At 42.6% G+C, this 21,384-nt stretch overlaps 2 protein-coding genes across 2 annotated transcripts; one reads left to right on the forward strand and one right to left on the reverse strand.

The window, feature by feature from the left end:
- The first annotated feature begins 1,813 nt into the window (after positions 1–1,813).
- Positions 1,814–16,217, forward strand: LOC130207483 (metal transporter CNNM1). Its single transcript, XM_056436118.1, has 10 exons — positions 1,814–3,306; positions 7,289–7,432; positions 8,474–8,614; positions 8,767–8,936; positions 9,156–9,255; positions 10,277–10,422; positions 10,821–11,064; positions 12,981–13,085; positions 13,663–13,764; positions 14,155–16,217. The coding sequence occupies exons 1-10, from the start codon at positions 1,827–1,829 to the stop codon at positions 14,232–14,234; spliced, it is 2,712 nt and encodes a 903-aa protein (XP_056292093.1). The 5' UTR covers positions 1,814–1,826; the 3' UTR covers positions 14,235–16,217.
- A 161-nt stretch (positions 16,218–16,378) lies between these two features.
- Positions 16,379–21,000, reverse strand: got1 (glutamic-oxaloacetic transaminase 1, soluble). The gene is made up of 9 exons (XM_056435491.1): positions 20,797–21,000; positions 19,567–19,748; positions 19,353–19,476; positions 18,952–19,064; positions 18,762–18,866; positions 18,501–18,651; positions 18,076–18,241; positions 17,829–17,971; positions 16,379–17,461 (listed from the first exon to the last, which is right to left on the reverse strand). The coding sequence occupies exons 1-9, from the start codon at positions 20,903–20,905 to the stop codon at positions 17,322–17,324; spliced, it is 1,233 nt and encodes a 410-aa protein (XP_056291466.1). The 5' UTR covers positions 20,906–21,000; the 3' UTR covers positions 16,379–17,321.
- Positions 21,001–21,384: the final 384 nt, after the last annotated feature.

Raw genomic sequence — 21,384 nt, forward strand, 5'->3', positions numbered from 1 at the left:
CATGTTTGTGCGATTATGGTGTGTTTTTACCGACTACAACTTTTTTCCTTTTGGTTTTGCTGCATGTTGCATCTTTTTAAACGGCAGTTTGACTTTTGAAATTTGGGTTGGATGTGAGTTTTAAGATAAAACTAAATAAAAGCAACATGACTTTCACCCACTTAGCTGCCCCGAAAAGAATTGCGTGCAAAAAGAGATAAACGTATAGCGTTATGCTGTTTAGGAAATAATTAAACTGAATAAACTGTTTGATTTAACATTAACAAGTTCTTCAAAGAAGTAAAATTATGCATTTTGAATTCACAGGCATTTTGTATTAGTGGACTTTTATAATTCAGTTCATCTGCTTACTATCTGAACTTTAACACATTTTGTTTAGCAAAACGTTAATGTGTCAGTGTAAATAACAATAAGCATTTATTCTAGAATTGTATTTTACTTACGTTAGTACACTATTTAAAATAATTATATTACATAATTTGGACACTAAAACAATTGCAGGCTTTCACTGTAGAATCGCAGATGGAGAAATGTATCAACTCACAATTACTGATCAACTGACATAGAAGATTAAAAGTTATAATACGTTCATAATAAGATGTTTGTTTAGCCAAACACAGAGTAATGTTCTATTGAGCAACACTTTCGTTGATTTTCGTTTTGAAATAACGTTTTTTGTTGTTGTATCTGTCAACGACAAAGTTTAAATATCGACATAACTAATGTTAACAGATACAAGTTGTATTTTATGAGAATTTAATCAGAGATTATTTATTCCCAATGTTGGAATTGGATGATACTGTTGTAGCAGAAGTGGTGCAGACAAGACACGTTTCCTCATTGTTTTGCTCTGGTGTGCAAAGTATTTCTCTTCCCATGTTGTGGCTGATGCAGAGCAAAGAGGCCGTGTGCAGTGACCTGCACGACTCAGTCCTCACCTTCAATCTGACAGGCGGCCATCATTGTATATTCATGAACAAATGATCAATGTGCAATAACTAACACTATCGGTCATTTATTTTCATGAATGTGAATAAATTGTTCACGTTCTTAACATTAACACGTATGCCTACTTCACCTTTAATAGGTCGGTCTTTATGTATAATGTATTTCGTGGTATATAAACGTGTTATGGATAAAGTTGCAGGATCCAAAAGTATCCTTCTTAAATGTGTTGAGAGATATGACAATTATTCGTGTCATTACGGGGTGCGAATTCTGAAAAAGAAATTGAGAACTTACGACAAAGAAATAAATCCACACACACTATCCCTTGTCACAAACCTGATATGGCGTAGACTTTCATAAACAGATGATAATACTGCCACCTAGTGGAGACAGTACACACATTTGAGCTGTGTACTATTTGCTGTTCCGAACTAATATTGCCGCACAAATAAAAGCTCTACGGTTCTGTTCCTTAAAACTCGGGGATGATCTTGATTGTTTTTTTGGAGACCCTCTCATCATGCATTTAGATGTATTATTCCTCATCATAATGGTTACACATGTGCTTTAAATGTCTAAGAGCCGTTTTAGGGTCTAAAGTATAGCCATACGTGTTTGATCCCGTGTATCACATTAATCATTTATGGCTGGGCATTTCCTACCCTCTATATTTAGAATGTGGAAAAAAAGCAAATAAGACAGGCTACGTCATGATTTGTCATGCATATTTAAAGAACGGTGCCTCTCTCTCTCGCTCGCTCTCTCTCGCTCGCTCTCTCTCTCTCTCTCACCCTCTCGTACACATTCCCTTCTGCGTGATATTGGCCACCCAGCTGCTCCATCTATCCCATCCGCAGACCACGTGACCCAGTTCTCCCATGTCCTTCAGCAGTTCATTCAGCATGATGGCTGCTGATGCTGTGGATGCTCTCTGCTGCATTCTGCATCCACACCAGCTTTCTCTTCTCTTTCTCACCGTCACCCTCTCCTCTCTACCTCCCGCGACAGCAGCACTGCTCGGCGTCCGGCCGGAGGACACCCAGAGCGGAAAGCTGTCCGTGCAGGATGGAGTACTGCGGGCGGTCGAGGGCACTCGCTTCATACTGAGGGTGTACTACTCCGCATCTCCCGCTATGGAGCATCCCAACAGCCTGAACATGAGCCGCAGACCCGACGCCGCTCCCGCCGCTCCGTGGATCGCGTTCATAGAGGAACCGGGCGGGGACGGTGGGGACAGCGGGGACACGGAGGGGCAGCTCTTGCCCAGAGGGAATCCCTGCGAAGAAGAGAGTGCCCGGAGCTCCGACATCGAGCTGCTGGGCTCTTTCAGATCGGCCTCAAGTCACAACTCAGTTCTTGTGGAGCTACTCGCGAAGGACCTGCGCAAAGGCGAGCTGATCAAATACTACTCCATGTGCGCGTTTGATGGAGTGAAGTGGGAACACTTCAGCACCAAAGACTTCTGGTTGGCGGTGGCAGAGAGACCTCCAGAGGTAGATGTCTGGCTCCAGGCAGGTGTGTCGGTGCTCTTGTTGGGACTGTCTGCGCTCTGCAGCGGTCTGAACATAAGCATGCTGGCCCTGGACCCCGTGGAGCTGCGGGTCCTGCAAAACAGCGGCACAGAGAAGGAGCAGAAATACGCACGGAAGATAGAGTCGGTGCGTAAACATGGAAACTACATCCTTTGCACTGTGGTGCTTGGCAACGTGCTTACAAATACATGCTTTGTAGTGTGGATGTGCCAGATTTTAGGATTGACTGCTCTCTCAACTGCCTCTTGTACTTTGGGGATATTCTTCATTGGTGAGATCTTACCTCACTCAATGGCGTCCAGGCACAGTCTCGCCATCGCCTCCAAGACCCTCTGTGCGACCCGCCTGCTGATGCTGGTGTTCTTCCCCATCGCCTACCCAGTCTCAAAGATTCTGGACATCCTGCTGCACCAAGAGATCAGCAGCTTCTACACCAGGGAGAAGTTGTTGGCCATGCTACGCGTCACCGATCCGTACCACGACCTGGTCAAAGAGGAGCTCAACATCATCCAGGGAGCCCTGGAGCTGAGGACCAAGACCGCTGAGGACGTGCTGACCCCACTGTCAGACTGCTACATGGTGTCCTCGGACGCAACGCTGGATTTCTGCACCATGTCGGACATGATGCAGAGCGGTTTCACCCGGATTCCGGTCTACGAGAACGAGAGGTCCAACGTCGTGGACATCCTGTTTGTCAAAGACTTGGCCTTCGTGGATCCTGACGATTGCACCCCCCTAAAAACAATCACTCAGTTTTACAAGCATCCCATGCACTGCGTGTTCAATGACACCAAGCTGGATGTGATGCTGGAGGAATTTAAGAGAGGTAACTCCACTTTAAATCATATCAGAGGTCAGGTTTCAGAAGTACTCTGCAGGAGGGAGGTGTGTCTTTTGCTTTTGCAACTCATGAGTAAGAAGTCGGAGTGTGTGAGGCGCCATATGTATGTCCTGGAACAATCTCAAAGTCCCCTCCTGCCACCTAGGAGTTAAATGTTTTTTGAAGTGACTTAAAAACGTTTTCAGTGCAGAAGTCACTGTCATCAGTCCATTGGCTCACAGTGGGCCTGCCAGCAAAGCCCTTTGAACTCCAGAGCAGTGGGAGCCATATGTGAAATCTGATACAGTGTCACACAGGGAGCCTGGTTCAGCCAGAAGTGAGAGGCTACCGAGGATCAGAATGGGGTTATACCTTCAAAATGCATGTAGTAAAAGTCATTTTCCCATGACAACCATACGGTGAACCTCTTATGCCCCCAGTGCCCCTGCTTGTTTCCCCTTTTTATATGATGTGCACCGGTTATCGGATTTGCACTTTCATGTAATGTCAAAGGGAATTTAGCTAGAGTGCAGGCTTTAGCTCTCACTGGAATGTCAGTAGACTTAATGAATATCATCTCTGTCGCTCTCTGATTCACACATCTTTGTCTGATTAGCATCTTTGCTGACAAGTGCATTCACAGTATTACATCACACACATGCAGTGATGGAGAGCATCCTTTCACTACCGAAAACAAGTGTGTCGCTTCTCCCCAGGGAATCCATTCAGTCTGGATGAAAACATTGGATATGATTCTGAGTAGCGAACAGATCAAACTAGTGCCCTGACGGTGTCACACGCTAAAAAGGAGACATATGAGAGGCTACAGGAACGGCTGTTATGTAAGATATTCATTGACATTGGCTCATGTTTGTGGGTTTAGGATGTAAACCTGTTTCATTGACAGAGAGAGAGCTCAATATGTCGGTCAGAGGCCGAAGTGGTTCTGATTAGAATGTGAAAGCGGACACCGAGGAGACCTCTGCAGGGTTATAAATTAGATTGCCACTTACAGGTCACAAGGTCTACAGCTTTATTTCGTTCGGGATTATGAAGGATAGCTTTGGTCTGACTTGTGATCCACAGGCTCCAGTCTAACCCAGTGTGCCTCCTTATTGTGTGTTATTTATAGATAAGGTTAGGTGAAAAGGTCACCTTTCGATTGTGTGTGTGCACCTAATTGTTAGCCCGCGGTGACTTTGAAGCTTCACTCTGTGGGTCGTCGTCATCCAAACCGGCAGAGCAACCATGAAAAATTCAGCTGCAACCTTTCCCTTCCCCTCTCACCTCCTGCTCACATAGGTTAGAGGCTCCTTCTGCCTGCTGGGAGCTGTGGGGACGTCTCACTGGGAAGGGCGATGGGCTAGGGGTAGGTCGGTGTTGGAGAAAAGAAAAAGAAAATGTCACCAGTTATGAAATAAAAGAAAGAAAGGACTGCAAACATGCTGTTCAGTGGAACATACATTCATATATTTTTATATGGAAGGCAATGCTCATTACCTTCGCATTGAAAATGCCGGAAGGTAATGTTTTGATCGGCGTGTATTTATTTATTTATTTATTTATTTGTATGAGTGTTATTCGCAAAACTCAAAAAGTATTGAACCGAATCGCATGAAATTTGGTGGGATGATTGTTTATTATCCGGGGACCAGTTGATGAGATTTTGGGATCGATCGGGTCAAAGGTCAAAGGTCAAAGGTCATGAACAGGTCAAAATGTTCTTGAATCACATGAAATTTGGTGGGATGATTGGTTATTATCCGGGGACCATTTGATTAGATTTTGGGATCAATCGGGTCAAAGGTCAATGTCAAGGTCATGGAAACGTCAAACTCTTTTTTTACCATAGCACGATATATTTTTGTCCAATTGGCATGCAACTAATGCCAAAATGTTCATAATTCAATGCCCAATCTTGTGATATGCGAAGGTATGCGCTCTACCGAGTGCCCATTCTAGTTCAATTATGCATATGTGCGTTCATGGCATCATGAGCAACACACACTTCTCTGTAAATATTTATATTTATTGGAGATTTTCCTTACTTTTAACCATTTTATTTTCGGTTTATAGGTTACACATTTCCTTAAACTAGTCAAGAAAAAATATGAATAAATCAGAATAATACATAACATAGCATAACAATGGCATTTTCTTCATTCAAAGTAGTAACACAACATGTTAATAACACTCCATTACAATTAAATGTTACAATTATTATTCACAATATGTAGTTAAAATATAAAAAGTGAGGCATGGCCCCTGTTACTATTACATTAGTATAGAATACAGTCATATGTAGTTTCCCATTCGCAAATGCGTTGATTTAATTTCGTAGTTATTTAAGGTGTAGATCCTTTAGCTTCATATTCAATAAAAATATGCTTCATATTGTATAAGCTGACCATATCATTTGGATGTAAAGTACATAACTATGGGAATTAAATAGATGAGTAAAATGTACAATATTTCTCCCTCAACTGTGCTGTACTTGAGTAAATGTATTATACAAACCTACTAAAGAAACTATTTAGTACACTTAACAATACACACAATAAAACCACACTTGTAGTTAATAGCTAACACATTATGGTTTTTATAGGCTAAATGTATGCATACGTTGTTGTGTGTGTGTAAAACAGGGAGGGAGAAAACAATAGAAAGATAAACAATACATTATGTCCTCATGTATGACTGTAATGTTTGCAGAGATCAAACAAACACATAATGCCGGATCATACGGATCATAAGCATCACAATCCAAAACAACGAGGAGGCTGGGAAACCGGCGGAGCAGAAACATTTTCAAAAACGACATCCACGGTAGATCCAGTTTTGCCGTGGGCATGTGTGTCTGTGTGTTGGTGTGTGTGAGTCAGTGTGTGTGTGTGTCGGTCTGCAAGAGTATTATGTAACATTTGAATGATGTAATGCAGTGCCTGGGCACATCACCAGCTGATGGCCGATCTGAGTCTCTGACTCACCTGAGCTCTTCAGACAAGCTGACCTGAGCGCTGAGCAGGACCTCGACATCTCAGCCAGTGTTTCCTGTTTGGAGATGGCTGCCTGTCAGCCAATCAGACTGTTGTTTTGTCTTGTTGCAGTGGATTACAGTATTTGATGCATTTTCTCCCCTGTGATCCCCTAAATCATCCCGTCTCATACGAGCCACTGATACGTGTTCTAGTGACGTCATACGTTTGGTTAGATAACTCATTTGACGTCAGGAGAACCATGCAAAGGAATTCATAATGAATACATTATTATTTATATGTCGTTCAAATATCTGTGTCTTTGGGGATTGGAAAATGATGATGTCTTCAGGGTAGTCTGTTCTGCTTCACCGGGGATGTTCGACTGTGGTGGCGACTTTAATGTCTGGTCACAATTCCTTTATTGACTTGTTCTGGAGATGCCGCTGGCGCCCTGTGTCATTGTATCTGCCAGGCATGTCATGTTCAGCCGAAGGCTCACTGAACGGGAGCTCATGAATGTATAAAGTGTGTGTACATGCATATGTATATGTGTTTACAAGGGTGCATGCAGCAGCATGGGCTGTTTCGCCAGCAGATGCAGGCATCTCCGGACTGATTGCATAACTCCAGTGTTTACGTAAGGGCCAAAGTCTTCCAAACTGTCAAGTGTCTCCAGGCTAATCCCCCGATGTGTCCACTTTCTTCTCGTCTGACTCACAGACACATGCACACATGCACACACACACATTTAAGGGCCATCCTGACCTTGGAATAATGCGATATTCAAGCTCTCAGTTATTGCTCTCCTGTGTTTATGGCCTCTCAGCTCCAGCTGGTGTATTAATGCTGATTTTGATCTCTGCACAGAGCCAGTTGGAGGCTGTTGACTCGTGTTATTTTTATCCGGTGACGTTGCCTCTCAACCCTTTTGCATGGACATGTTTTAGCACAAAGTCACATTGTGAAAACCTTTTAATTAACTCAGTCTCTATCTTTTGCGATGAACGCAGGCAAGTCCCACCTGGCCGTGGTGCACAGGGTGAACAGCGAAGGTGACGGAGACCCCTTCTATGAAGTGATGGGCATCGTCACACTGGAGGACGTCATAGAAGAGATCATCAAGTCGGAGATTGTGGATGAGACAGACCTGTTTAGTACGTATGATGCATAAACAAGCCGATTATGAAACACTGAGTTTTCAAAGTCACTGTTGCATTAGCTGTGAATCAATTTGATTATTTTTTCAGCTGCCACACTCAATAGATGTTCTCTCAGTTTGTCACAGCAGCTGACAGAGTTTGTTCAACTCTGTGGTCCACAACATCACGGAGAGACAGTCAACAACAAACCCAGTTGATCGTAATATTTAGGGAACTTATAAGTAGCAGTTTAGCATTTATAGAACAATTGATTTTCTGTTCCACTATCCCCTCTCCTGTTTTCTCATTAAACTATTGATCCCACGATCTCTCCTCTGTTGCTCCCAGCTTCTTGCTGATGCCTAGTTAAATAAAGTATATTAATGGTCTGATAATCACCATAATCTGGTCATATTTAATTAGCCGGAAAGACTCTCCACAGAAAGCAAGTCAAATGCCAGACACCCTTCATTTCATATTTAATCTGGTCTGTGATTTAATTTCTCTCACTGGACTTTCTCACAGTATGCACAATTGGGGAATTAACTTCCAAAAACAATCCCATAAGCCATGAACCAAACACTTAAAAGTGTGCTACAATTTTAATTACATGCAGAGAGTCTGAAGCAGTCACTTGCGTGGGAGCTCATCAACTCAGTTATCTTTGTGTGTCTGCATGTGCATAATTAAGTGTGTATATATAGCACAGGGGAGCTAAACTCTCCAGACTTTGCACTTCAGGCATTTATAGCACCAGCTGTTCCTGCTGCAGCTACGATGTATTTAATGGGATGTATTGCATGTAATGCTCCTCGAGTCTGCAGAGGATAAGTCAATTGATCAATCAGAGGTGGATAACGCTATCTGGGATAAACATACTAATACATGCAGTGCCTGTTAGCATCAACTAATGAGCTCAGTCACACATCTACGGAGCTTCTACTATATTTAAGGCAAACTAATAACCAGTGAAAGAGTAACAGAGCATATATGAAATATGAAATTAGCACTGGCTTCTGTGCACTTTTATGATTTGCAATCTGTGTGTGTTCATAGCTGATAATAGGAACAAACGACGTGTGTCCAACCACGAGAGGAAACAGCAGGATTTCTCCATCTTCAAACTGGCAGAAAATGAGCTGAAGGTGAAAATCTCGCCCCAGTTGCTGCTCGCAACACACCGCTTCTTGACAACAGGTAGCATCGTATATGTGTGTGTTTAAGCATGCATGCAGAGTATTTATGGGTGCACACAGTGGTATGCAAAATAAAACCAGGACAAGGACGTGTGTAATTCTACGTGTGTGTGTGTGTGTGTGTGTGTGTGTCTATATGCGTTTATCTTTTAGAGGTGGAGCCCTTTAGGCAGTGCCACCTGTCAGAGAAGATCTTGCTGCGTCTCATCAAACATCCCAACATTGTGCAGGAACTCAAGTTCAACCCCAAGAACAAACACGCTCCTCAACACTACCTCTTCCAGAGAAACAAACCTGTGGACTACTTTGTCCTCATTCTGCAGGTAAATCTCTTCTGCTGCTTTTTAAACCAGACAGTAATACAAGTGACCGAAGTTGCAGATGAATAATGTAGAAAAACCCCTTCTGTGCTTGTAGTTGTTATGATTACAGTGTTTTGCTGCATATTTACTGTGTGGCAGGCTCCATTAGATGAGTAATCAAGTAGTATCACACCATTTGTATATCGCTAATGTTTGTAAATGGCTGTTTTGGCATTGCAGGGACGGGTGGAGGTAGATATAGGAAAGGAGGGGCTTCGCTGTGAAAATGGAGCGTTTTCCTATTATGGCATGCCAGCACTCATCATGCCCTTGCCTATTGGTAAGTAGCACACATGAGGCAATATAGATCAATATTACAATGATGCTGCTGTTGAGGATGACAACAGGGACAGTTCAGCACCAATAATTGTAAATTGTGCAGTGCTGGTGGATGTGTGTTTGCTGTCGAAATCCCAGCCAGCCTGCAAAAGCAGCCGCGGCCGTGGGAAGTAAGTAATTAAAAGAAGAGATTACAGAGAATTTCCCGGTGGAAGGACATGACCTGCACAGGATTATATGAAATCCATCTAAGACTGCAGCGCAAGCAGAAAGCCTCTCTCTCTCACTCACTCTCTCTTCTCTCTCTCTCTCTCTCGTGGTGGTTACATGTTTTGCATTGTTCTGGATGAGCTAAAGCAAATGGAAGCCCTTTTAAATATTTAAAAATCTCTTTGGACATTACAGAATCCAGAATTACATCTCATCTTTTTTACTGACTCTTTCTTGTTGCCGTCTCTCTCTCTCTCTGGTGTCATTGCTCTCCAACATTCAGCTATAGGCCGTGCTCGAATGCTCAAAACCATTCAAAATGTAGGTCAATGGAAAAGCCCTACACAACAAAATGCACACAAAGTACTTTTAAAAGTATGATCATTGGAGATCCATAAGTGCTGTACTGCTCTTTTGTAGCTTCCATTAAAAGTAAGTAAAACATTACAACATCTCTGAAGGTATGGCACCAAACTGAAGATATATTCTAATATTTAGAGATAGGATAACTTCATCACAATATTCTAATTTTCTGAGACAGTCCTGTAATAGAATAATATATTAACAGTTAAATGTGTGGGTCTGTCAAGGAACTGTTTTTGTTAAAACATATGACTTGCATTTGCATTAGTGCAAATAGGGCAGATCCCAAAACATCTATTTTACCTCAGAGTGCTGGACATAAAGAATTTTAAAAAATACAGTTTGAGTATTTTGATAGATTCGGGTACTTTAAATAATTAGACAGTTTTTGACCCAAGAGCGATAATGCATGAAAGAAATACACAGCTAACAGTATGTTTTCTTCTCAGGTCCGAGGTATAGTTCCCGAGGCAGTGGTCTGAACCAATCAGATTCATTCCTGAGTGGAGGCAGCATGGGACAGCTCACTGCAGGAGGAGGGGTCTACTTACCAGACTACTCCGTCCGACAGCTCACAGACCTGCAGATCATTAAGGTTACACACATGAGTGCTTACACACAGAACACTGAATATGTATGAAAAAATCAGCAACCGCCATTCATAGTCTTAAATAATTGTATAATTTCCTGCACAGTGAAAGGGAAGACAAGCAGGCAAAGAGACTTTGAAACTTCCTTCATTTAATCTTCACAATTCCCCAAAATGCCAAGTCATCCTCTGCTACAACATTTGCCTTTGCTATGTTCTCCTTGTTTCTCCATCAACTTCTCTCCTTTAATCACTGGGAATAATTGAGTTCCATTTCAACCATGAATATTTTAGCCTTACATGATGGATTTGGCCTCTCCCTTCACCCCTTCTCCATGTGCTCTGGGGTTAGACAGGCGGCCATTCATGCACAGGTCTTAAACTTGCTTTCTCCGTCCCCACAGATCACCAGGATCCACTACCAGAACGCCCTCATGGCCACCCGGATGGACAGCTCCCCTCAGACACCAGACCCGGTGGATCCTGATGCTAAAGGGAGGCCTGGGGTCCCAGAGACCCGCTCACACAGCATCGCCCTCCCTCTCACACACACACACACTCGTCTGGGGCTGGCACGCCTTGCACATCTCCATCCCCACGGTGGCCTTCGCAACACCTCCCAGCTCAATAAAAGAAACCGTATTGTCCGTAAGTAGTGTGTTCACTGTGCAAAGAGTAATTATGTTACAATGGTAAATTGGTGCTAAAATTATTCATCAATGAATTCATAAACAAATAATCTGTGCAAAGAGATACCATTTTTACTTCATTTCCTGTGGAATACATCCGTTTATCCAAAGCCCTGATAAATCAATGATAATCCAGCTCCATGATACTCAATATACGTACATTTCAATCAGGGATAGACCAGTTGGATGAAGAAAAGATTATGTTTATTGTTAGCAGATGATATGAATTGATGAAGTCTTTTGCGCTTGGACTCTAAAGGGAGATTTGTAATTGAGGGCCGACTACCCCGATCAGCAACAAGATAAATCCCCCCGTGGAGTCCAGACCTGGTGCTGATGAGGCTGATAGAATGATGAGTTGATGAAGCTGATGGATCTGTGAACACTGGGCGGAGAAGGGGAGGTGGAGGTGTGCATAATAGCAATATAAAGGAACTCATGGTAGAGATACACTCATATTTAAATGAGACAGCAGCGAGATGATTGGCTAGCCATGTCATTGTTTCCCTGTGCTCATTGGATAGAGGGGACCATCTGATCTGCACACCTGGTGTCATGATTGACGGCACCGAACGATGACAGAGAGTAAACTAGAATGGGCACTCGGTAGAGCGCATACCTTCGCATATCACAAGATTGGGCATTGAATTATGAACATTTTGGCATTAGTTGCATGCCAATTGGATAAAAATTGACCGCGCTATGGTAAAAAGAAGATTTTGACCTTTCCATGACCATGACCTTGACCTTTGACCCGATTGATCCCAAAATCGAATCAAATGGTCCACGGATAATAACCAATCATCCCACCAAATTTCAGGCGATTCAAGAAGATTTTGACCTTTTCATGACCTTGACCTTTCACCCGATCGATCCCAAAATCGAATCAAATGGTCCCCGGATAATAACCAATCATCCCACCAAATTTCATGCGATTCGGTTTAAAACTTTTTTTGTTATGCGAGGAACACGCATACAAATAAATAAATAAATACACGGCGATCCAAACATAACCCTCCGCATTTTCAATGCGAAGGTAACAATGAGTGAGCATGTGTGAGAAATGATGAGCAGACATATGAGGAATAAATGGCTGGCTTGAGGGGTATATGGTCTTCCTCTCTGAACTTGCGGTATAGCTCCAATTCATGATTCACTGGAGAAGTAATACTTATTTTAAAAAGGAAGAAAGAGGACGTTCAAAGGATCAAACACACGGATTGAAGTGAGTTGTGGGTTCAGGGACAAAAACCTGACAGGATGAACATGAAAATCCGAATAACATAATTGAATGAAAAGAAGTAGTGAAAGTGAGGGGAGATTGTTGTTACCCGGGATAGTGTCCGAAATGCAAGTTTGATAATTTTTTGGGGGATTTATTATATCAGTAGGGAATGCATTCTCTAATTTAAGCACCCACAGTGACTCACGAAACTGGTGCAAACATGGCATCATCCAATCAGTACTGGTTTCTCGGCTTTAAGGATTTCCCACATGCCATCTGTTTTACACCAAGCAGTTTATGTGTGTGTGTGTGTGAGTGTCATACGAAAAATCTCTTGACAGATGGTTCTGCTGGTTGTCAATAAAAGAGGAGCATCCAGGTTTATACGTGTCGTGCCAGGTTTTGTGTTCAATCACAACACATCAGATTTTGGCCATAAAATCTCACCCGATTGTCGCTCATCTTTAATTGAAATTTAAGCCTTGTGCTTTTAATCCACTCACTTTTTAAACGTACAAGACACTCAAATACCCATTACCCGAAAAAATTGAAAGTTCTTTACCTCCCTCTACAGGCAGAGCTACACACCAGCTGCTGCTGTGTGGCTCGCAGTCGGTTGCGGGCTGATTGGTCTTTCTCCCTCTTCACAGGCAGCAAATCTGATGGGCAGAGGAGTCCAAATGATACGGTGTTCCTCCGCCTGGATGAGATTCCCTACATCCGTGAGGACCGGCCGGAAAGTTATGGAGAGAATGGTGAGTGCTCACGAATCCCATAGCATCGTGTCTCTGTTCAAACTTAACAGGGACTTGTGTTCAAGATCTGTGTTCCTCTGCAAATGCTCACAATATCCAGAATGTATGTAACATTTTTTTTTTAAATAACGTACAAATTATTCCTCTTGAAAGAACAGTTTATTCCAAATGCGATGAGCCCCTCATTCAATTCAATATACTCAAGAATGTTGCTGCTACCGCTTTACTTATTAGCTTGTGGTGGCTCCTGTCAGCTGAGATTATAATAATATAATATAAACTTTGGATGAAGATTGCTGTGTAATGGCTCAGCTTATGAATCTTTTGTTAAACAACATTTTAGTGTCATAGTTCAAGAGTTATATTACATTAAGTATAAACTTTTCCCATCAGGAGATGTTTGTTAATTCCTTCCTTGATTTAGCTGGAGTCAGTTTTCCTAATGAAGTCTTTAAAGCAACGATCTTGTCGGCTGTTTGCAGTACATACCAGCGTAGGTCTGGGGGTTATTTCCCTCCTTTTACACTGCTGTATCGCCGCTGTCTAACTCTTTTGTCTCCCAAACCTTCTCCCTCAGACGTGCCTAAGGAGTCTCAACCCTCCACCTCTCCCTTCATCAGCTCTCTGTCTCTGTCCAGCTCGGAGGAGAACATTGGGAAGAAGCTGTTGCGTAAATTGAGTGAGTAATCTGTCACGATCACCGATGCAACAGCACACCCCCACACACCGTCACATGGACTCTAACTTCTCTGTCAGAGATCGGAAACAGTGACGTGCGTATCTTAGCAACAGGGGATGTGTCGTGGCATCCCATACTCTTCAGCAGAGCAGATTCTCCAGATGCAACTGTTGGCTCAGAGAGGATATGACTCATTGACTGTAATGTATTATTTGGGGCAGTATCTGTGCTGCTTAGTGTGTCTAATGTTACTGAAGTTAACAGCAAATGTAAGGTAGTTGAAAAAAATGTAAGGATGAGATTATCAGGATCAAACGGATGCAGCTACGGGTTATGAGTGACAGGTGTTTTATTAACCAGTGATGGCCTGAATCTCTCCTCTGTTTCTAGGTAACAAGAGGAGGAAAAGGTCTCAGGATGGAGAAAAGAGTTTGGAGGAAGGTTCAGAGCAACCGCCAGTGACGAGCTAGCACAGTGACACTGAGGGGGAGGGATGAGGCTCCTTACTCTTCATCACTAGCTGGTTCTCCTTAATAAGCAGCCAGCCCCTCATAGACTCCCTCCATGCTCTGACACAGCGCTCACAGCTCATGTGATGTCACCACCAGTAACACTCAGGTCCTCACTGGCACACTCTGTCCCACCTCTGCTGGACTTCACACCCATAAAGCGATTGGTGATAATAAGTGGGACAGATCTGAAAGAAACTTGATTGGACAAATCTAAATAATATAGTCTTAGATTAATCCAACCTTACACTGGACTGCGTGGAGGTTTTAATCAAATGTTTTGTTCGTAAACGAGGAAATATTGCTTTACCCATAATCAATGTTGAAGCTCACTTAGGCCATCTGGACTTGATAAGATCTCTCAATATGGATATTATGGGTCATTTCTAGCCAGTTTTGAAAGTTTAGGAGATAAAAATTGAATACAGGAGTTTTACAAATTCTTATTTGTTATTATGAGGCAGTTCCCACATAATGAACATGTTGTTTGTACAGGGAACTTTCCTAGTGTTGCCATACGGATGCCACCTACCACCAACAGTACCATCGGCTAAGAACAAAGAGCCATAAAACAAGAGCACAATTTTTATGCCATGTTATAAGAACACAATTATGAAAAAGCCATAAAGTAAGTCTCAGCTTGAATGACTACTTATTGTACACACTAACTGATCTCTCAGCAAGTTCATAGAGATGTGCTTAATTTTGAAAATACCTGTGCTTGAAATAACACAATTTCTTCGCTGATTTTTATATGAAAGTGTCAGAATTACGCAAAGTAATTTACAGATAGCAATATAAGTAATCATACATGGTGCAAATGGCCACCACATACACGCAAACCTTCAGTGAATGCGTCCTTCCCACATGCATTTGTCCTGCATGCGTATGGTAGGCCTATGCCGTTCCATCTAAACATTCCCCTCTCACTGCATATGTAGCAGTACAGACACAGCTTTAGTGTTTCTCGTAAACCACCTCACTTATCATTCGCCTGTTGTTTGTTTTCATCCAGAAGAGAGCGCGAAGGCGATCAACTTCACACCGTTAGCTGTCACATTAGCCACTTTTCTATGTAGGCTACAGTACATCTTACTAAAACTGTATACAGTTTAGTTGCAACTTGCATGTTTGTTTATGCTGCTATTACTGTTGAATCATCCCCTGTAGAAAGCCCCGTTTTTCCATATGCATGCTTAAGTAGAGGAATGCATGAACGGGAAGATCTGCAGTAGCTTCCCAAAGGCTACAAAGATTTAGTGAGTGACTTACTGAAATCTTAAGTGACTTAAGATTTCAAATGTAATCAAAATTGTTTATTCGATAAGTGCAATAAATACTGGAACAAGGCGGCGCTTTACTTGGAGGAGCCAATAAGACGCCGCTTTGTGAGAGGAACAATGAAGCAATAGTTCTAGAAATCATCTATTATTGAAATAATGAAATAACCATTTGATCCTTTTTAAAGGAAGTGGTATAGCTACTCTGCAATGTGAAATGTTGACAGGTAAATTGCCAACACAACAGGGAGAGAAATACATGAAAGAGGAAAGCAATGTGACGCAAACAAGCACTCCACGACCTCCCATCAAACGCACACACAAGCACACATACCCCCCCCCCCCAAACACACACACACACACACACGACACTGCACTGCTAAGCCATTCACATTGACCCCGCTGTGTGTACAGAGCATCCAACAATGTTTTGATCCCACAACAGACGCTGAGCACGAGATATTGTGTGAATCATAAAGTCTCTCAGCTGAATACTTTAAAACATTTTACAGTTGGTTAACACAGATTTATATTCGTGAGGGTTGATATACGGTTTGTAATATAACATTTAGATGATTGTATAAGTTACCCAAAGATATCAAAAGACAGACTATATGTTCTACACAAGGATTTATTCAATTATTAATAAATTGACTGAACCAATTATATTACTCTGGTCTAATTTGTTTTGTTTCTGTGGTGTATATTTGCCAAATTCAAACTACTATAAAGTGTGTACACTATATTATGTTTTGTGAACATCACTCACTTCTAATTACTTATACAGTTGAATCAGTTCCAACATATGTGACAACACCAGAAACATGCTATTTATAGTTCTTTATTAACGTCGTTCATCATCACATTAGCTTCATTACGACTGCTTTATTGGTGTACTGTGCACAGTGATACAACAGCAAACGGGTTGATCATTAATGTGTTTGTGCCACTGGCCCCGAGGTCTTGCATAATAGTGCACTAGTGCTACGAACAGGCAATCTGTGAGCCACCTCAACATTCATTCAGCAGAAAACCTTCAGTTGTGAAAACAGAGACAACTCTGGAGTCACGACACGTGTTAGAACAGTTCTGTGCCACTCAACACAAACTAGAAAATAAAACACTCGGACAGTATCATTTATAAATTACAAAGTTCAAGGTAAAAATATCTTCGAGAGAACACTCATCTCTTGATCACGTTGCAAACAGCAGTCAACATAATACTGTTACTTCTGGCCAGTGCTCTTAACAGCCGTTCATCATACGTGCCAATTACTGCAGGTTTATTAAAATTGGAAATGTTTTTCTAACACTTGGAATGGATGAATCCTAACAATAGGATATTAAACATTTCTAGACCGTTGAGTCAGCACTGCCGGGGTAAGTGTAACACAGTCACAGATGTACTAAACCCACACAAAGGTCATGGTGATGACACATACACAAACACACTACGTGAAGAACCTCTGTGATGTCACACAAAGTACACACGATAAATGGAAGACCAATACAAAGAAAGCAGGGGCAAATTATTAACACAATTACTAGAAGGAATAACTTTCATGTGTGTGTTTAGCCTAGCTTAGCATAAACACTGAAAGGAAGGGGAAACAAGGCCAGTGGACTATGGCCATAGCTGTGTATGTTTGTGCAAATAACAGTTTATGTTTTCTCCAGGAGATATACTGGATACAAACACGTTGCCTGGAACCAGGTGGCTCAGGGATGGGCAGGAGGAAGAACTGAGAACTGTGGGTAGTGTAGTCTTCTACTGGACCTTGGTGACAGCCTCATGGATTGACTCAGCCACGTATTCAATGTTCTTGCTGTTCAAGCCGCACATGTTGATGCGACCACTGGCCATTAAGTAGATGTGTCTCTCCTTCACAACATACTCCACTTGATTGGCTGCAGGAAAAACAGCAGAACCAGATATAATAATTCATTGATTATCAACGTTGTGCTTTACACATCCTGTAAAGATATTTGTGTGCATCAAAGGGAAACAGTGTAATGGACTGTAGTGGATTCATATGGATCCCCCCTCGCTGTTCGGCAAGAGACTAAAATATGTATTATGTTTTTATCAATAAATATACATTGTTATTTCGGTATACCAGCAGCTATAATAAGACAAAACGACCACAAAATATTTGTATCAGCCGATATGGCTCATCGACTCGGCAATCTGTCAAAAACCGAACATGACCGGGGCATCTCTAAAAGTTAAACAAACACTAGAACACATTTTGTTTCTGGTTATGTTTGGACTCACGGTTGAGGCCTGTGAAGCTGAACATGCCAATCTGCTCTGTGATGTGGTCCCAGGTGCCCGGTGTCCCCAGAGCTTGGAGCTTAGTCTTCAGCTGAGCCCTCATCAACAAAATCCTGCCAGCCATGGTCTTCACATTGTCTTTCCTTGAGGCAAGAGAAACAGAAAATAACTCCACGTCTTAAAAATAATATTATCTTTATGCCTGCATACATCTGACGGCGCTTTGAGTGTTAGATTCTGTGCTGACCATTCAGGAAAGAGCTCAGGTGAATTGAGAGTGATGGCAACAATGCGAGCTCCCTGAGACGGTGGGTTGGACCAAGTGGTCCGGACAATCATCTCCATCTGGGACAGAACCCGCTTCAGGTTGTCTGCATCATGAGCCACAATGGTCAGGTTGCCCACACGCTCATCTGACGGGACAAACACAAGCCAAATATAAAACAATATTCTAGCTATTATATATTTTACCTGTTGGTGGAAATACTGACACATCTTCTGTACTTCTTCGCACTATGCTGGTAGTCATGGACCTATTGGTCACGTTTGAACATAATACAGGTGTGGACAAAGATTACAGCAATCTAAATTGGGGGCTTATCTTCTTTTCTACTATTAAATGTTACAACATAGCTAGCGAGTTACAACTTAATGCACCCGGGCGTCACTCACTGTAGAGGCCAAAGTTCTTGGAGAACGACTGGGCACAGAACATTTCAAAGCCCATGGAGACAAAGTAGCGGACCGCCCACGCATCTTTATCCAGATTGCCTGAGCCGAATCCCTGATAGGCAGAGTCAAAGAACGCAAACAGCTTCCTCCTCTGAAAAAGAAGAGTATAAAACAACATTACTATGGTACACATTCAGAATGCAAAACAATGGGACTGTCTAAACTGCAGCTTGTATTTGTGTGTATGTACGTGTGTAATACCATCATCATTTCTGCAATCTGCATCCATTGCTCTTGTGTGGGGTCTGTGCCAGTTGGATTATGGGCACAAGCATGCAGGACAAAGACAGAGTGCTCTGGACAACTCTGTGGCAAACAGAGAGAGAAGAAGTACTGTCAACTCCGAACAAAATGAAGTAGTATCCGGGAGTCCCTATCACACACTGCTTACCTCCAGGTCTCCAAGGAAACCCGCAAAATCAAGGCCCCTCTTCACTGCGTCCCAGTACTTGTAGGGACGGACATCCTCAAAGCCAGCATTGGCGAACACAGCATTGTGATTTTCTGAAACGAACAGTAAGACAAACTCTGTATATTATCTCAAGATACAAAGGTAAGTGTTGTTTTAGCAACGTGTCTCACGCAGGAACTGATAATAAACCAAAATCACTGATAAAATACTACATTTAAAAATAGAACCCTCTACATCTTGAGTTTATGATCTATATTGAGTCTATAAAAAGTCTCTGTGAATGATGAACAGGTCAAAGTCCATGAATAAGGAGCAAATCGTGATGTTCACTTCCGCTCCATACCACCACACTGGTTGCTTGTGTGTATGAGTGGACGTACCCCAGGTAGGCGCGGACACATAGACGGGTGTTTTGCTGTTTTTGTTTCCATTGTAGAAACGACGGAGAAATTCTGCGCCTATTTTCAAAGCACCTGTACCCCCCAGACATTGGACAGCCCCCACCTGGAAGTGACAGAAACAGACAGTTTAAATAGTTTAAATGAAAAGAAATTAAGAATGGAAACATTGTGTGTCTGTGTTTACTACACACACCCTGTTCTCCTGGACTGCAGGACTGTCTTCTCCCAGTACAATCTTAGAAGCCGAGGATCTGAACTCAGGCAGGCCTAGGATGGGCAGGTACTCGTGGTTTAGGCTGTCATCATGCACAATGATTTGTTCAACTTTTTTAACTACTGGCAAAACCCACGGCTGACCCTCATCTGTCCGGTAGGCTGCAACAAATGATTTAAAAAAATTATGTTGGTTAATAAAATCGCGGGAAGAGGCTTGATATGTTGCTTGTTAATTACATTTTAGATAACACAGTTAACACATCAGTTTAAAGATGGGTAAGGACTCTCTTCCTAGGAAACTATAACAGAAACGCCCCCGCGCAGGAAACACTTGAATCCAGAAACATGCAAACTATCATTTCCCCGCTGACTGTTTTAGCCAACTGAACTTCATGTCACCACCTGATAAGGATTAAAGTATACAACAGACTTTCTATCTTCAGTCTTTTTAGATGCTCAACATTGTGTTGCCTACATTTCCCAGCTGCCTAGGAACTGATGGCCATCTGCAGCTCTGTGAAAGGGACTTAAGGCCTCAGCCCCCTGCACTAATCATGGGACTCAGGCAGCCACGTCATGCTGAGCGGTGCCATTAATACACTGCCGTGACAGAGTGAGGCAATGTTTCTCACGCGGTTCCTTTGCAATGATGAGCAGCAAGGATTACTATGCTTAATAAGATTAAACCTGATAACGGTTGTGGCCTACTGGGGAGCACGAGGCAACTGTAATCCAATAGAGTCCTGAGTCCAGGGTGAGAGGGTCGTGTGCAAAGCTGCAGCAGTGAGGAAACCAGAGAGGTCACCACACTATTACATAACAAGAATACGTTATCAACTGCTACATCTGTGAGCCGTCAGATTCTGTGAGGAAATGCTGTATTGACAGAACACCACATGTCTATGCCGTCAGGGATATTAAAGCATGCGTTCAAATGTGATGGGTACATCGTTACCTATCTGAATACTGTATCAGGGGGGGGGGATTTGGCATTATTGTACAGACAGTATAATTTGGCATCTGTTTTCAAATACCTAGCAACCATCATCAAACATGAAAGACGTCAAAGACATTAGATTTCCCGAAACAGTTTACAGAATCACCGGCTTCAGCTGACAACCCATAATATGAGCAGCTGTAGGCTGCTACATTAACGTCAGCACAGCTGCGTGTCACTGACTACCGAGCTGTCACTCAAACAACTTACCTCCCACTCCGAGGTTCACCTTATTGGGGAATTGGTCGTTATTGAAATCCTGTGACAGCTTGAAGACAGCTACTGGGGCTGTTTGTGGGACGTCACAAAACACCGACATGGCTGCTGCTGTTGTTGTTGTTGTGTATTTAACTGAAGATTGTGCCTGCTCAAGCAACAAGCTCTGACCGGGACAGCTAACGGGAAATAAAAGCATAGGTTGAAAGGAGGATTTTCACCTTTAACTTGGATTTAGGGGAGTGAAGTGGGCGTGAGAGGATTTACCAATAGGAATACGGATTGGATGTTGCTGCCGAGCCAATCCCAGCATTGTTTCCGGTCAGGTCAAAGTTCAAGAGCACATGCGCTGTTGACCAATGAATAGCCCTGCAGCGTGACCTACACATAGTACACCAAATGTCTAGGGTTGGGTTGGGATTTTACTGCAATGGTAGAAGTTGCCACTAGGTGGAGCAACAGCCTCATTGATCAATCTCACCACACTCTCCACTCCTGATGCCATGAGGGTTTCTTTTCTTCCTCGATAGCAACGTCGACCATTTTATAGGTGAAATAAACCATATCGAGGTCAAATGACTC

This window comes from Pseudoliparis swirei, chromosome 17 (genome assembly GCF_029220125.1).
Source record: "Pseudoliparis swirei isolate HS2019 ecotype Mariana Trench chromosome 17, NWPU_hadal_v1, whole genome shotgun sequence".
Lineage (NCBI taxonomy): Eukaryota > Metazoa > Chordata > Actinopteri > Perciformes > Liparidae > Pseudoliparis > Pseudoliparis swirei.

Coding starts and splice junctions, on each gene's coding strand:
- LOC130207483 (XM_056436118.1), top strand. CDS start 1,827: ATGTCCTTCAGCAGTTCATTCAGCATGATGGCTGCTGATGCTGTGGAT. Junction 7,433..8,473: donor GGATGAGACAGACCTGTTTA/GTACGTATGATG, acceptor GTGTGTTCATAG/CTGATAATAGGAACAAACGA. Junction 13,765..14,154: donor GAAGCTGTTGCGTAAATTGA/GTGAGTAATCTG, acceptor CTCTGTTTCTAG/GTAACAAGAGGAGGAAAAGG.
- got1 (XM_056435491.1), bottom strand. CDS start 20,905: ATGTCGGTGTTTTGTGACGTCCCACAAACAGCCCCAGTAGCTGTCTTC. Junction 19,749..20,796: donor GGTGAACCTCGGAGTGGGAG/GTAAGTTGTTTG, acceptor CATTTGTTGCAG/CCTACCGGACAGATGAGGGT. Junction 19,065..19,352: donor TGTGTCCGCGCCTACCTGGG/GTACGTCCACTC, acceptor TGTTCGTTTCAG/AAAATCACAATGCTGTGTTC.